This window comes from Denticeps clupeoides, chromosome 16 (genome assembly GCF_900700375.1).
Source record: "Denticeps clupeoides chromosome 16, fDenClu1.1, whole genome shotgun sequence".
NCBI classification, from domain to species: domain Eukaryota; kingdom Metazoa; phylum Chordata; class Actinopteri; order Clupeiformes; family Denticipitidae; genus Denticeps; species Denticeps clupeoides.
Window position 1 is genome coordinate 1,050,252 of NC_041722.1, and position 15,051 is coordinate 1,065,302.

Consider the following 15,051-nt stretch of genomic DNA (forward strand, 5'->3'; position numbering starts at 1 on the left):
CCTTCATATTCATCATCATCATCATCAAGTTCAGTGACAAGTGCCTCTTCTTCAAATTGGGCTGCTTCTGTACACTGTGGTGTCTCATATCTCTGAGAGCTTTTCTTCCTGAGTATTTATAACATGGGTACAGATCATCTCTACCTTTAGGGAACCACAAATTAACCACAGCGATTCACTTCCATTCTCTGAGGTGTGGAGAACCTTACCTGTGGATGTGGGTGACATGCTCCAGGTCTGTGATCTTCATGAAGGGCCGATGGAAATAGTGCAGCTGTAGGATGCAGGCCAACAGAAAGAAGCCTGGGATAAGGATGCTGGTGAAGAGCTCAGAAAGAGCAAATGTCTCCAGCCCAATATCAGCCAACCTGCCAAGCAAACACTGCATCAGCTAGTAGCCTAGTGGGTAACACACTTGCCTATGAACCAGAAGAACCAGGTTCAAATCCAAATTACTACCATTGTCTCTGAGCAAGACACTTAACCCTAAGGTGCACCAGGGGGACTGTCCTTGTAAATACTGATTTTAAGTCGCTCTGGATAAGGGAGCCTGATAAATGCCATAAAATGTAAATACCACCACCAGCTGATACCTGTCATTAGGCTACGGGAGTCATATAAATATTTCATTCATTACATGATTTTATCCAGGGTGTGCAAATCAATTCAAAGTGGATGAACTTTGAAAGTGTGTTATTTCCTCATATGGTACTCACAAGTGCTGCATTATACATAGTTTTCACATTAATAATACATTTTCACTAGTAATACAGTAAAGAGCAAATGGAGTTAAGAAATATAAATTGAAAGGAGAGAGCAAACTTCTGAAGCTAGAAATAAAGATATTACATTTACATAATGGAGAGATAGAGAAATATCATCTATAAGCATACTTGCAGAGGGAAGAACCTTCAAAACCTTTGAAAAGCTTAAAAAAATTATTAAATTCAGAGAATGGGGATCTGTTGAGATACTTACAATTGAGACACTGAAATTAAAAAAGGAGTTTCAGCCCAAGATAACAAGGCAGTTGAAGTGTTTATTGTGGCATATAAACATACACCAGGAAAAATGTGTCTGAATTGTGTAGGGGCAGCCTGGAATAGAATGGCATTAATTCATTGTATGTTTAATTATGTGTAACACAGCAATCCTCCACTAATTCTAAAAGATGGAGGGAATTTGGTTGAAAGAAATTAATTGATTAGATCAAATACATCAAAAGCAAACAGCTGGGAGTGGTGCAAAATGGCTGGAATCAATTAGGTGATATGGATGACAATTATTTGGACATGTTTAACATGGATATTACATTACAGTGTTGCCCTGTCTTTATGTTTAGGGTCACTGTCCTCCTGGAAGGTGAACCTCTGCCCCAGTCTCAAGTCTTTTGCAGACTCCAATAAGTTTTCTTCCAAGATTGCCCTGTATTTGGCTCCATCCATTTTCAAATCAACTCTGACCAGCTTCCCTGTCCCTGTTGAAGAGAAGCACCCCCAGAGCATGATGCTGCCACCACCATATTTGACAGTGGGGATGGTGTGTTCAGAGTGATGTGCGGTGTTAATTTTCCGCCACACATAGCGTTTTGCATTTTGGCCAAAATGTTCCATTTTGGTCTCATCTGATCAGAGCACCTTCTTCCGCATGTTTGCGATGTCCCCCATATGGCTTGTGGCAAACTGCAAACAGGACTTCTTATGGTTTTCTTTTGACAATGGCTTTCTACTTGCCACTCTTCCATAAAGGCCAACTTTGTGCATGACTATGGACAGATTCCCCCACCTGAGCATTAGATCTCTGCAGCTCGTTCAGAGTCACCATGGGCCTCTTGGCTGCATTTCTGATCAGCGCTGTCCTTGTTTGGCCTGAGGGTTTAGGTGGACGGCCTTGTCTTGGTAGGTTTACAGTTGTGCCATACTCCTTCCATTTCTGAATAATCGCTTGAAAAGTGCTCTGTCGAATGTTCAATGCTTGGGAAATCTTTTTGTAGCCTAAGCCTGCTTTAAATGTCTCAATACCTTAATCCCTGACCTGTCTGGTGTGTTCTTTGGACTTCATGGTGTTGTTGCTCCCAATATTCTCTTAAACAACCTCTGAGGCCGTCAAAGAGCAGCTGTATTTGTACTGACATTAGATTACACACAGGTGCACTCTATTTAGTCATTAACACTCATCAGGCAATGTCTTTGGGAAACTGACTGCACTCAGACCAAAAGGGGCTGAATAAAAAAAAAAAAAAAAGTGAAGTGAATGTCACATGTGATATACAGCAGCACAGCACACGGTGCACACAGTGAAATTTGTCCTCTGCATTTAACCCATCACCCTGAGTGAGCAGTGGGCAGCCATGACAGGCACCCGGGGAGCAGTGCGTGGGGACGGTCCTTTGCTCAGTGACACCTCAGTGGCACCTTGGCAGATCGGGATTCGAACTGGCAACTTTCTGGTTACGGGGCAGCTTCCTTAACCACTAGGCCACCACTGTCCCAAATGAAAAATAATTACGCACACCCCACTTATTTATTTGTAAAAAATTTATGATTTCCGGTCCACTTGGACTTTCACATGGAATTCCAAAAAATAGATTCATGTTTGTGGCTGTAATGTGACAAAATGTGGAGTTTGCAACCCACTGTATATAAGAGGAAAATTGGGTCCAGTACTGAATTGATATGATGTTGATCTAAAGAGATAGTGATAGTTTTAGCCCCTGCCTTTTTTCCATCTTTGTTATAATTGTTGTCTGTATGTAATTTGAAAACGTATGTGAGTTTTCATTTTTAATTCTCGTTCTTTATTTTTCATTTTCTTTCAGTTTTGCTTAAATTGTCAAAAATGAAATAAAAAAAAAGAGCAGATGGTCAGAAGTCTTACTGGTCTTCCGTGAATCCAGAGAAGTTTTTCCAGTATGTTGGAAAGTCCTCAAACTGGAATGTATAGATGGTGATGAGCACCAGCATGGTGTAGGCCACCACCAGCCACCAAAAAACCTTCAGGAGCCTCCTCCACAGAGTATAGTACACCTGAGAACCCAGAAAAAAACAGCACATCTGTGAAAGTGTCATTGTGATACACTGCAGCACATTTACATTTACAGCATTTATCAGACGCCCTTTTCCAGAGCAACTTACAATCATTAGTTACAGGGACAGTCCCCTTGGAGCAATTTAGTTAAGATTCTTGCTCAGGGACACAATTTGAACCTGGGTCTTCTGGTTCATAGGCGAGTGTGTAACCCACTAAGCACAGCACACATTGTAGACCATGAAATTTGTTCTCTGCATTGAACCCTTTTTTTGAGCAGAGAGCAGCCATGAATGGCGCCCAGGGAGCAGTGTGTGGCGATGGTACCTTGCTCAATGGGGCCTCAGTGGTACCTTGACTGTTCGGGATTTGAACCCGCAACCTTTCGGTTACGAATCTGTTTCCTTAGCCGCTAGGCCAAAATATAGTGAGCTTGTTGCCGCACCTCTCAATTTAAATCTTAAGTAAAAGGTCAAGCAAGAAAAGGGGCAAGATCAAATAAAACCTTTCAGTCAACAAAACCGCTCTCCTGTAAATAAGTGGAGAACCTACCTGATAGACACACAGGCAGAGCAAGAAGAGCAGCATGTACACAATCTTGTAGCCCACTAGCTTGCCAGCGAAGCTCACCATGATGAACATTCCCCCACAGACGTAAATCCAGTATTTGGCATGGAGGCTCATCACTTTACTCCCCAACAGTTTCAGCACTGACTCATTACGGCCTGAGCCCTCTGAAACCCCGATGGGAGAAGAAGATATCACCAGTGTGACCAGTACACACTGAGACAGTGTGAGACAGATTTGCATGGTTTTGTTGGAGACATGATTATTCCTACTAATAAAATGTCAAATTCAGCGTCAATCACATCCAAGTCATACCACTATGGGGGTGGCTTTATGCTTCAGGATTCTCTTACCAGTGGTGGTGACCTCCAGCAATGGAGTTGCTGTGCTTTTCTTCCTTCTGAAATTGTCATTGACTGACTGTCTCAAAAGTAGCCAGAAGGTAAGAGTGTACAAAAGCTGAGGGAGAGAAACCATGTCAAAAGTCATACAGCAACTATGATCTTTGTCTTCACGAAGAATATAATAATGGAATAACTGCATTATAGCTGTGCTTCTCCTCACCATAGCCCCAAGCCGCAGGCAAGGATACCGCACCCGGTCCAGGCCCATCTGACGGAGGCTCATGGACCCTACATGCTGAGGCAGCTCAGGTTCCAGTTCCATGGCCCAGATGTACTGAAGACCACAGAGTCCCAGGCCATAGAGCAGGATGAAGGGTGAGCAGATCTGGGCAAAACGACGGCGTGCCCTCACCATCCAAATCAGACATGCCCATAGCAGCAGTACAAAGGTCAGCCAGCTGTGATAGGTTATGCTCCAAACCTGTATCAATGCATCCAAAGAATTCAACAAAACACTTTACTAATAAAATTGGGGGATCTAATTCTACTATGCCTCTAATGGACAATTAAGAAGCAAAATACCATCATGGCTATCAGGGCACACACGTAGCTCTGCTCCATCACCACCCATCCCACCAAGCTGAGGGGGTTGTCTCCTTGCTGTCTATCAGCACTGCTGGGCCCTGAGAAAATGGAAGTGAGGCTCTGTATAGGTCTATTTTACATGGCATGTTAGGAACAATAAGATTGAAATGCTGTACTGCAATATCTGCAATACCTATATCCTGGAGGCTGGAGCAATTGGTGACAGGAGCTTTCTTTTCTTCTAGCTGGCATCCAGGTGACTCACCCACAGAGAGCAGCATTTGCTAAATACACACAATTGCTAAATGCTAAACACAAGTTGTGACAGTTGCTCATGGACACGCACACACACACACACACACACACACCCACACACACCTTAGTGTCATCTACATTTCTCTTTTTTTGTTGTCCTTTCTCAGGTCCCCTGGGGCGGAGTTCCAACACGTTTGTACTTTCTGGCTCAACCTTATTGTCACTTTCATGCTTCAAAGAAAAGATAGTCAAAATAAATGTCAGAAATAAATCAACTATTGCAGCTGACCACACAGATATGCTTCAACATTTCAGATCTGTACTTTTTAAAAAAAGTAACCATATCAAAATCTACTTTAGTAAAAAAATAAAAAATACTTTGAAACTACTCTAAAAGAACTAGTTGTTTTCATTAAATCTTTATGCGCTATAATGTGCAAACTATGTTTAGACTACCCCATAAAACATTTTCAGTTGGCCACAAAAATACCAAATTGTAGGAAAGTGAAGTGAAAAAGTGAAAGTGATTGTGATACACTGCAGCATAGCACACAACAAAATCTGTCCTCTGCTTTTAAACCCATCACCCTTGGTAAACAGTGGGCAGCCATGACAGGCACCCGGCAACCTTATGATTATGGGGCTGCTTCCTTAACTGCTAGGCCACCACCGGTCCAACTCAAACATTACAATATAAAAGAAAATAAAGCAAATATCTAAGTATCCAAAACTGTGAAAATGTTCACCAATTCCTTATTAACAAATTGTGCTTTTTGTTCTTTCTATAGCAAACATAAATATATAAGTTGTATTTACTGACAAATGAGCACACTGACTGCAGATATAAGAAATGCCCCACAGAATACTACAGCATTAGACTGTAAAGCTCTTGTTCAGACAGAGCAATGTAATTTCAATTTAAAAAGACTTTTATTTGTCCCGATGGGCAATTTAGAAGGATGGAATAATGTATGTAATGTATGGAATACACAGGAAAAAAGTATACAGTGCATCCAAAAAGTATTCACAAAGCATCACTTTTTCCACATTTTGTTATGTTGCAACCTTATTCCAAAATGGATTAAATTCCTTTTTTTCCCTCTTTTTCCCTCTGGCCCTTTTCTGTCTGTCTCTCAGAGATGATGATGCCCAGTAAATGGGGGCTGGGAATTCTACACAGAACACCCAATAATGACAACGTGAAAAAAGTTTAATTGAGATTTTGACACATTAATTAAAAATAAAAAAACTGAGAAACCACATGTACATAACTATTCACAGTCTTTTCCATGAAACTCAAAATTGAGCTCAGTTGCATACTGTTTCCCCTGATATATAAGGTTGACGGTTCATGTCACAGCACAAACCAAGCAAGAAGTCAAAGAAATTTTCTGTAGACCTCCGACACAGGATTATCTTGAGGCACAAATCTGGTGAAAAACGTCTGCTGCTTTAAAGGTTCAAATGAGCACAGTGGCCTCAATCATCCATAAGTTCAAAACCACCAGGACTCTACCAAGAGCTGGCCTGCAACCTAAACTGGGTGACCGGGGGAGAAGAATCTTATTCAGGGAGGGGACCAAGAACCCAATGGTCACCCAATAGACTACCATGCCTACAGAAATCCACCAATGAGGCCTGTATGGTAGAGTGGCCAGATGGAAGTCACTCCTTAGTAAAAGGCACATGGCAATCCAAAGTTTGCCAAAAGCCACCTGAAGGACTCAGACCATGAGAAACAAAACTCTATGGTCTTTGGTATGAATGCCAGGCGTCAGGTTTGTAGGAAACCAGGCACCGCTCATCAATACCATCCCTACATTGAAGCAATACCATCCCTACATTGGAGGAAGCACAATGCCGTGGGGATATTTTCCATCTTTCAGCAGGACAATGACCCTAAGGACACAAAGGATATCAAAGGAGTGGCTTCAGGACAACTCTGAATAGCCTAGAGTGGCCCTTTCCATCTCTGGAGAGGTTTTAAAATGGCTTTGACTTGAAAAAGACTTACTTTACTTTTAGTTAGCAGACGCTTTTTACTTTTAATAAATTTGCCAAAACCTCTTTTGTATGTTGTGTGTAGAGTTCTGAGGAAAAAATGCATTTAATCCATTTTGGAATAAGGTTGTAACTGATGCACTGTAAATACTTTCCAGATGCATATTCTACTTACTACCACTGCTTTAATGCTTCAGGCTGTAAACGTTTAAGATACAGACACTCAGCAATGAAAAACTGGGCAACATTCTCTAACAGCTGTCAAGTTGTCAAACAAATTTTGAAATTGTTATAACATTAAAACAAAAGATTACTAACTGTGAGTTCATTACAAGTAGCAGAATAACTCAAATAATTTCATTGGCTGTTGTATTTTGCCCAGATACTGTACTACTATTTTCTGATTAGCTGTTGTTTAGCCCTTTTTTTGATTGGCTGATAATCAGCACTAAGACCCAGAGGAAATGCGTTGTTTCATGGTGAGGTGCTGATTGCTGCGGTCTGAGAAATTTTTTTTCTTCTGCATTTCACTTTTTACTCATTCACGAGGGTTTTTTCCAATGTAGCGAAATGAAATATAAAAAAAAAAACATGTAAACCAGTGTTGAGCATGAGGTTTCATATAAAGAAAATTGCATCCAGCAGTTTTTTCTAACCTTCTGCTTTTGAAGACCACTTTCATGTTTTTAAAACCATGATACTACGTAAGGCTTTTCGTAAATCTGATATTTATTATGTCAGAGCACCTTGTGAATGTCACTGTAACAGCTGATCTTCACAAAGCCTGCCATGGTAAAGTAGAGGAGAAGCAGAATCCCAGGGTTGACGTACACTGGCCAGTCATGCTCCATGTTCAACACCACATCATAGGTGGTGCTGGAGCAGTTGCTGGGAATGATGAGATCCTTAAGGCCAAACAGTCTGTGGGTGAAAGAGATTAAGAAAGATCAGAAGGAGATCATTGCTGAACTGAACTGTTTGCAAAATGTCAGAGTAGCCTAAAAGACGGCATCCTGGCATACTCAACACTTATCAGTTACATTCTTGTTCACATGGTGCAAATGAACAGAGGGCCAGGAGCCAGCAAGATCAAGCGTAAATACCATCTGCATCAGTAAAGTCTCCCACCCAAAATTTCTCTGGGTGTCAAACAGGAACATGCTCTACAGGCCCTGCCCTGGCAGATACTCAAAAAAATCCTGCATTCCAGCACTTTCTCTGGCTATAACATTATTCACATAGCTGTCTTGTCTCTCAGCCTTCTCTCTTTGCAACTGCAAAAACTCTACAGAGCTGCAGGTTAAATTTTTATGTGAATGCCACATTATCAAACATTAGGTTCCCAAAATTAAACCACTAAAACCAGGTCATGTGTGCTGGTTGAGAAGTCCTAGTCCCTGCGCTGTGCAGTTTCCCCTGTGTCTTTCTATGTGCTCAGTTGAGGTCAGGATGAACCGGGTCAGGATGAAGGAATTTATCAGATATTCTTCAGGACACACTTACCTTGCCCACAGGCCGACTGGAGAGAAGATTCTTTGAGCAAAGGTGCTTTGGTAGAGATACAGGCACACAAGATGGCCAGCAGTGAAGAAGTCCACCATCACACACAGTGCATTGAAGCCCAGGTTACTGATGGGTAGTTGGAGGGCCCACCATGTGCATATGCCAATGAAAAGTAGGAAGTAGATGGAAGAAAATGCTGATGGCAGGGTGATGCCTTGAAGAGAATTGAAAAGAAATTTTCATCAGTATTAGCATTAGTTTGGTTCGATTCTTTGGTTGGAATCCTGGGAGTGACCAACACTCGGACGCTATATCACCTCCAGTGTATTATCACTTTTGACATGTATATAGCGGATATAATAAAAATAATAATTATGAAAACTGAATCATTTAAATTGTTACCTATTAATCCATACTCATATGGATACACACAATTCATGCAAAACATTAAACATTAATGACATTCACTTTTTGCTTTCCAACCTGTAAACTATAACTATGATGCAAGCTTTGTAGCTTAGTGGGTGACAAACTTGTAAAGTGTGTCATCCATAAATTCACAGATTCAAACCCAATTCACTACCATTGTGTCCATGACAAAGACACTTAACCCAGTGTTGCTCCAGAGGCTCTGTCCCTGTAACTGCTATTACCATGGGAACTTGGACAACAAGAAGATAAAAAAGGTCAGGTTGTCTTTTCGCTCAACCTCTACCTCTACTTTATCAATTCAATCATGCCTTCAGGCTTGGTTGGATGGAGAAGTGGGAGGTCCTGCCTCCTCTTAAAAAAAGTCCCCCTGCACCAATCCAATTCCTCATTCTTCACCTCTTCACTAGCGGTATTCTTCTGAGCCCATGTGAGTGACTTAACACAACAATCTAATCGCTCCCTGTCTCATGCTCATTTCTCATACTCATCTTTAATTAGGGCTGATCCAAAAAGTGCAACTTTGGTGGACATGTTAAGCCACAAGCTCTGTAGTATGCAGGCCCATGGACATGTGGCAGAACTACTCCGCCAAGTAATCCAGGGGGAATGTCAATGCGTTCACGGCATGTCCTGTCCCTCTTGCACAGGGGCACCTCAGCTCGGAAGGTTTTTTCAACCAATACTTTTTGGTTCTTGGATCTAAGGGCCCTAAACCTGTACTTTCGGCGTTACACAATCAGAATGTAAACACAAAAAAAAACATGGATTTGATAATCTGGTCTCTCAAAACTATCTTCACAATTTTCTTAAGGGGTAATCCAGGTGCAGAAAAACATGCATGTCCTGCTGAAAAGTTTGAAATATAAATTGAAAGTGAAGTGATTGTCACTGAGTTATTTTGGACTGATGGGAGACTGCTCATTTTGTGAAGGACATCAACGACATGAACTTTTTCAGAACCATGATTACAGGTCTTATTGGATTAGGCACTGCCCTGGTATATTGGAAATTGATCGTAACGGTGACAGCCATCCAAAAACCCCACCAGGCTGTCCAGATTGATTGAGGGATTGGGCAGAGCCATGGGCACTCACAGACTGTGACTATTGATCACAAATTGGATAAATCACTGTGATTATTGATTGTAAACTGCCGGCTTTCCAGAACAGCTGCGAAAGTTAGAGATTTTCACCCGAAAACCCAAACAACTCTTTCATCTGCATTCGGCTTCCCTAAAAACCTACTGCTGAATCAATATCTCCATTTAGGTCAGGCCAGCTTGACTCTCTCATTGACTATCAAACCTTCCCCAACCCAAGGACAATTGGATGCACACACATATACACATGAACAGATATGTACTCACCCCCCACCTCTGCCCGCTCTGTGTGTTTGTTTATATATTGTGCAGTATGTGCTTATATTGCTGAGGTTTTTGTTTGGTTCCCACAATGTACAGCCTAATAGAGTACAGTCAAATAAAGTCTCATCATCACTAAATTATGTTCCCTGGTCCCATTGCAGCAGATAATTTTTCTGTGTCTGGATCCACAGCGGATGTCAAACATTGTCTGGCCCACTTCCATCTGAATCGCTCAGTTTCATGTTTGCGGATGCTGTTTATGAGGAATTTTCAGCGGTGGGTCACATAACGCGTCTCAGCATTTAAACAGGTGGGTGTGACACCGGAATGTTTACTTCCACTCAGGCATTGGAGGGCTCCATCTGTTTTTCCCGTTGTGAACACCACTGGGTGAGGTGGCTGCACAGAAATGATTGCCACTATTCAAAGTGCCAGGGTACCATCCACTAGTTGTGTCAGATGACAGCTTGTGTCCTATCAGTCTTCTGTTTCAGCAGTACTCTCCTTTCTACAGGAACTACTTAAGCAGGGCAAGGCCTTTTCTATTATTAAGGTGTATTTGGCAGTGATTTCTTCTTGCCACAAAGGTGTAGGGGTGGCGTCAGTGTGCAGCTTTATGAAAGGGGTCAGACATCTGCGCCTGATCAACAGGCCAGTTGTGCCCCTCTGGAGTTTGTCACTGGTGTTGGAGCCTCCTTTTGAGCCTCTGGCAGAGGTAGATCTGAGACGGTTTTCTGCTGCTTGCACTGGTTACAGCCAAGCGGTGCATGTCCTCTCTTCACCCAGCCTTCAAGCATTGATGGCTCAACATTCTCTGGCCTGTACTTGCCCTGCATGAACAAGACTGGAACGTTTAGGAAAGGCTTTGCTTTGCTAACCCCTCACAGGGTACAGCTTTGTCCAAGCAGAGGTTATCCCATGAGCTAATACAGGCTATTTCTATGGCGTATGTAGGTTCACCTATACCAGCGCACCACCTGTACCATTAGTCGGCATCCAATGTGTAGGGGCATGTAATTCAGTGTGGTAGTAGCCCAGTGGGTAACACACTCACCACACTCGTTCAAATACCGCTTACTACCATTGTGTCCCTGAGCAAGACACTTAACCCTAAGTTGCTCCTGGGGGACTGTCACTGTAACTACAGAAAAATGCTGTAAATGTAAAATGTAAATGTCTGTGGCTGATGTGTGTTCTCATCCAGTTGGGCAAGCCCTGAAACTTTTACTAGGTTCTACCGCCTACTCTTATATTTACTGCATTTATCAGATGCCTTTATCCAGAGTGACATTGTTACATCCTTTGGGCCGTAGAATGGTTTGGGGTGCTCTGTGTTGTGCGCGTTTCCCTGTCTGTCTGCTGGGCGGAGATTTGGATTAAGGTTCAGTCCACCAATTCCCTTGTCAACTGCCAGCCAATCAACGCACAGGCCCAGGGAGCATTTAAGGACCATTGCTCACTACTCAATGTAAATAAAAGCACAATATTTCACTTGGGCCTGGTATCTGTGTATTCCCACTGCACACATTTCCCAACCTCTAGATGAGGACGTGACAGACTTACAATCATTAGTTACTGAAGCAGTTCCCCTGGAGCCACTTGGGTTTAAGTGTCTTGCTCAGGGACTCAATGGTAGTACATGGGATTTGATTCTGGGACTTCTGGTTCATAGGCGAGTGTCTTACAGACTAGGCTACTTCCACCCGGCGTCTTCATCTCCCTCAGAGAATTGGGGTTACAACCAATTCTCTTTGTTTACAGAAGCCTTGGAGTACAAGTGACTTTTCAGCTTTCCATTAAAAAGCTGTGATGGTTTTTGATAGTTTTCACAATGTATTTATTTTTCCTTTTCCTTTAAAATGAAGTATAGATTTTTCAGTCTCTTGTCCCCCTCCTAGACTAAAAGAATGAGGCAAAACACAGGAAGAATAGGATAACCACTCCTATGCATGCCCAGCTGAAGACACCTTTAACCATGGAGCAAAAGGGGAGGGGCTGTGCCTCCCAATAAAACCATAAAACCTAATGCCACTATCTTCCCTCAGTTCAGCAACATTCTTTGCAGAGTTAAGCAGCAGAAGGGTGGGGAAACATTCTTCTTCCTCAATTAACAGTGGTTATATTCATAACGTGACATTCACTTTCCGTCGATTCACTTGGTACAACACAAGAAATATGGGACGCATAAACACACCCCTCCCAGCAGAGGAAGATGAGGGGGACTAAGAGTTGCCTAAAGTGGAACTCTTATTAGCCACCAAAGATGAAAGCACATACAGGGAGAGAGTAAATAAAAACGCACAACAGTATGCGACCAAGGCCAAATGGCCACCATACAGATGTCCCCCCACTGACACTCCCCTAAAAAGTGCCCATGAGGTGGGCACAGCTCTAGTAAAGTGCGCTCTATCGCCCTCCGGCAGAACCAGTATAAGCCAAGGAGATGGCCTCCACAATCCTCCACACTGCTTTGACACGTGCTGGCTTTGCAAAAACTAGGGCTGCACGATTTGGGTAAAAAAAAAAAAAAAAGACATATTGCGATTATTGAGATCAATATTGCGATATGCGATTGCGATATACAAGCAAGTGTCCTTTATCATATCAATGAAAAGTCGCATACTAATAGTGAAATGTTTAATTTCAAAGTGAAACATACAAACTACTTAACAACCTGAAATGCCCAGTGCATTCAAAATACAATATTCTTTCCAAAGTTTAAAAATCACAAAAAACTATTTTACATTACTGTCGAACGACAAACCCTGGTAAGGCTAAACAACTGTTTTGATTATATTTGGCCATTATAAAATCCCGTATTATAGTTCTTTTAACCAAAACGTTGTTTGGAGGCTGACTTGAACTCAGGGATGCATAGCTTTGCTAGCTTAGCTAAGGTTAAGATTTGTAAACTGATGTGAATTTCTTCAAACTTCAAAGTTTGAGAAACATTAACTAAACAGCTAAGAACAGTCTAAATAGTTAATGCCTACGTTTAGCCAAAACGTTTTTTGGAGGCTGACGAACACAGGAATGCTTCGCTATCTTAGCCTAGTTTAGCTAAGGTTAAGACTTATAAAACGGGATTTTATAATGGCCAAATATATTCAAAACAATTGTCCAGCCTTACCTATGAAATGTAGTCCCCGGGATCTGGTTTGGAACAAAAAAACTGAAGGATTTCGTAATAACCTTAGACAGATTTCGGCTGAAGCCAGCACCAGAAGGTATGTAGTTTTATAGGAAACTGCCTCAATAGATGGAGCCTCACATAAGGCATCCAGAACCCCTGTGAGGTCCCAAGGAGGAACAGGCCTCAGCTGTTGTATTCAGACCCTTTAGAAAACCCCTTTAGAAAACATATGGCAAGGGGGGGTGACGACACCCAATCAATACAAGACAATATTACAAGCTAAAATATCCAGCAAATAATTGAAACTGAGCAATCTCACTCCAGTAGGTCCTGCAGAAATGTCTGAATACACTCACTGGAAAAGAGGAAGTGGTTTTGAAACCAGAGCTTTAAAAAAAAAAAAAAAAAAAAAAAACTGTCCTAGGGCTCTGAATAGTGGCAATAATATCAGCAGGCAAACTTTCTGTGTGAGTGGTACTCAGAGACAACACATTATGCATATTCTAGTACAGGAGAGCATGTACCAGCCACATCAGCAACAGGGCAAGTAGCCCCCCCTTATCTGTTTATGTGTGACCATATTGGTCTAACTAACACGTGACCGGAGGTGGAAAGTAGAGAATTACATTTACTCATGTTACTGTAATTTAGTAGTTTTTGTGAGTAATTTAAATTGTTTTTTTAAATAGATAATTCTACTTGTACGGTCCCTGACAAAAGTCTTGTTGCTTATCTATTTTGTATAAACACTTGCTATTAACCTAACTTTTAATGAATCAATTGGTGTTATAAATAGCTCATATAAAAAGCTAAATCCCACCCAAATTATGTTTAATGATTTGAAATGAATTAGTTTTTATTCACTGAAAAAAGATTTATCATTTAATCAAGACAGAAAGGTCATATTTTCGCAAGACAAAGGTTTTGTCGCCTATACAGAAATTGAACAAATTTACTGCAAATACAAAAATATGTCAGCAAATTAAGTAGTGGTGCTGTGAGATCCAAATGTAATATCTTGTGTGACTTCCATGAGCTTGAAGGACTATTGATGTTGCTTTCCACCCTGCAGATCTCTCACACACCCCCATACTGGATGTAACCCCAGACCCTTATATTTTCCGCCACCAAACCTCATTGTTTTCTGGGCGAGTCTCAGATCCATGTGGGCTTGTCAAAATGTCTCCAGTCTCTTCAATTATTTTTTTTATCCTCTGTACTTGATGCTGAGACACACTGAAGGTGTCTGCCACATCAACAGTGGATCTGGTCTTCAACCTCTTGATAATCAACACTTTAGTCTCAGGGTGAACCATGTTTGCAGAGGTCTTGTTGCAGTTGATGTGAAGGTCTAGTGTACTGGGGTTCTTTTTATACACACCTGACACCTAATTGATCCATTATTAGTCACAGGTGAAGCTCATATGACAATACGACAACACTTATGTCTTTGCAAAAATTGACTCAATTGGCTTTGAATATTTGAATATTAGAATACTTTTTGACAGTTGTTTTGCCCTGAAACATTATTACAAAAGCTGTTGGAAATAAAATGAGCCATTTCTTGTAAAAAAAAATCTTGATTAGAAATATATTTCAGTGGCACTTGAGGTCAATTTTTACACGAGCGACAAGACCAAATTTGGCCAGGGATTGTACACAAGTACATTTTTACCAAAGTATTTTACTTCACAACATTGCAACCCCACATTAATGAATAAAAAAATTAATGCAGAAAAAAATCCTTCAGGGAAATTCGCACGCAGCATATTTCTCAGATCACGGACAGTAGTACCTCATTATGAAACAAAGCATCTCCTCTGGGCCCTAGACTTTCAGTT

General features: G+C 41.5%; 1 protein-coding gene across 2 annotated transcripts in view; it reads right to left on the reverse strand.

Annotated features, from left to right (window-relative positions):
• piezo1 (piezo type mechanosensitive ion channel component 1 (Er blood group)) overlaps positions 1-15,051 on the reverse strand; it is a 68,797-nt gene that overhangs the window by 21,449 nt on the left and 32,297 nt on the right. Inside the window, exons 7-17 of one of the 2 annotated variants that reach the window (XM_028956272.1) lie at positions 8,283-8,496; positions 7,526-7,700; positions 4,902-5,009; positions 4,717-4,807; positions 4,521-4,621; positions 4,159-4,419; positions 3,948-4,053; positions 3,580-3,761; positions 2,878-3,026; positions 210-368; positions 2-108 (exon numbers count right to left, since the gene is read on the reverse strand). In XM_028956272.1, the coding sequence (XP_028812105.1) occupies positions 2-108; positions 210-368; positions 2,878-3,026; positions 3,580-3,761; positions 3,948-4,053; positions 4,159-4,419; positions 4,521-4,621; positions 4,717-4,807; positions 4,902-5,009; positions 7,526-7,700; positions 8,283-8,496 (1,653 nt within the window). The remainder of the gene's footprint in view (position 1; positions 109-209; positions 369-2,877; positions 3,027-3,579; positions 3,762-3,947; positions 4,054-4,158; positions 4,420-4,520; positions 4,622-4,716; positions 4,808-4,901; positions 5,010-7,525; positions 7,701-8,282; positions 8,497-15,051) is intronic. The other variant, XM_028956273.1, reaches the window with a different exon arrangement.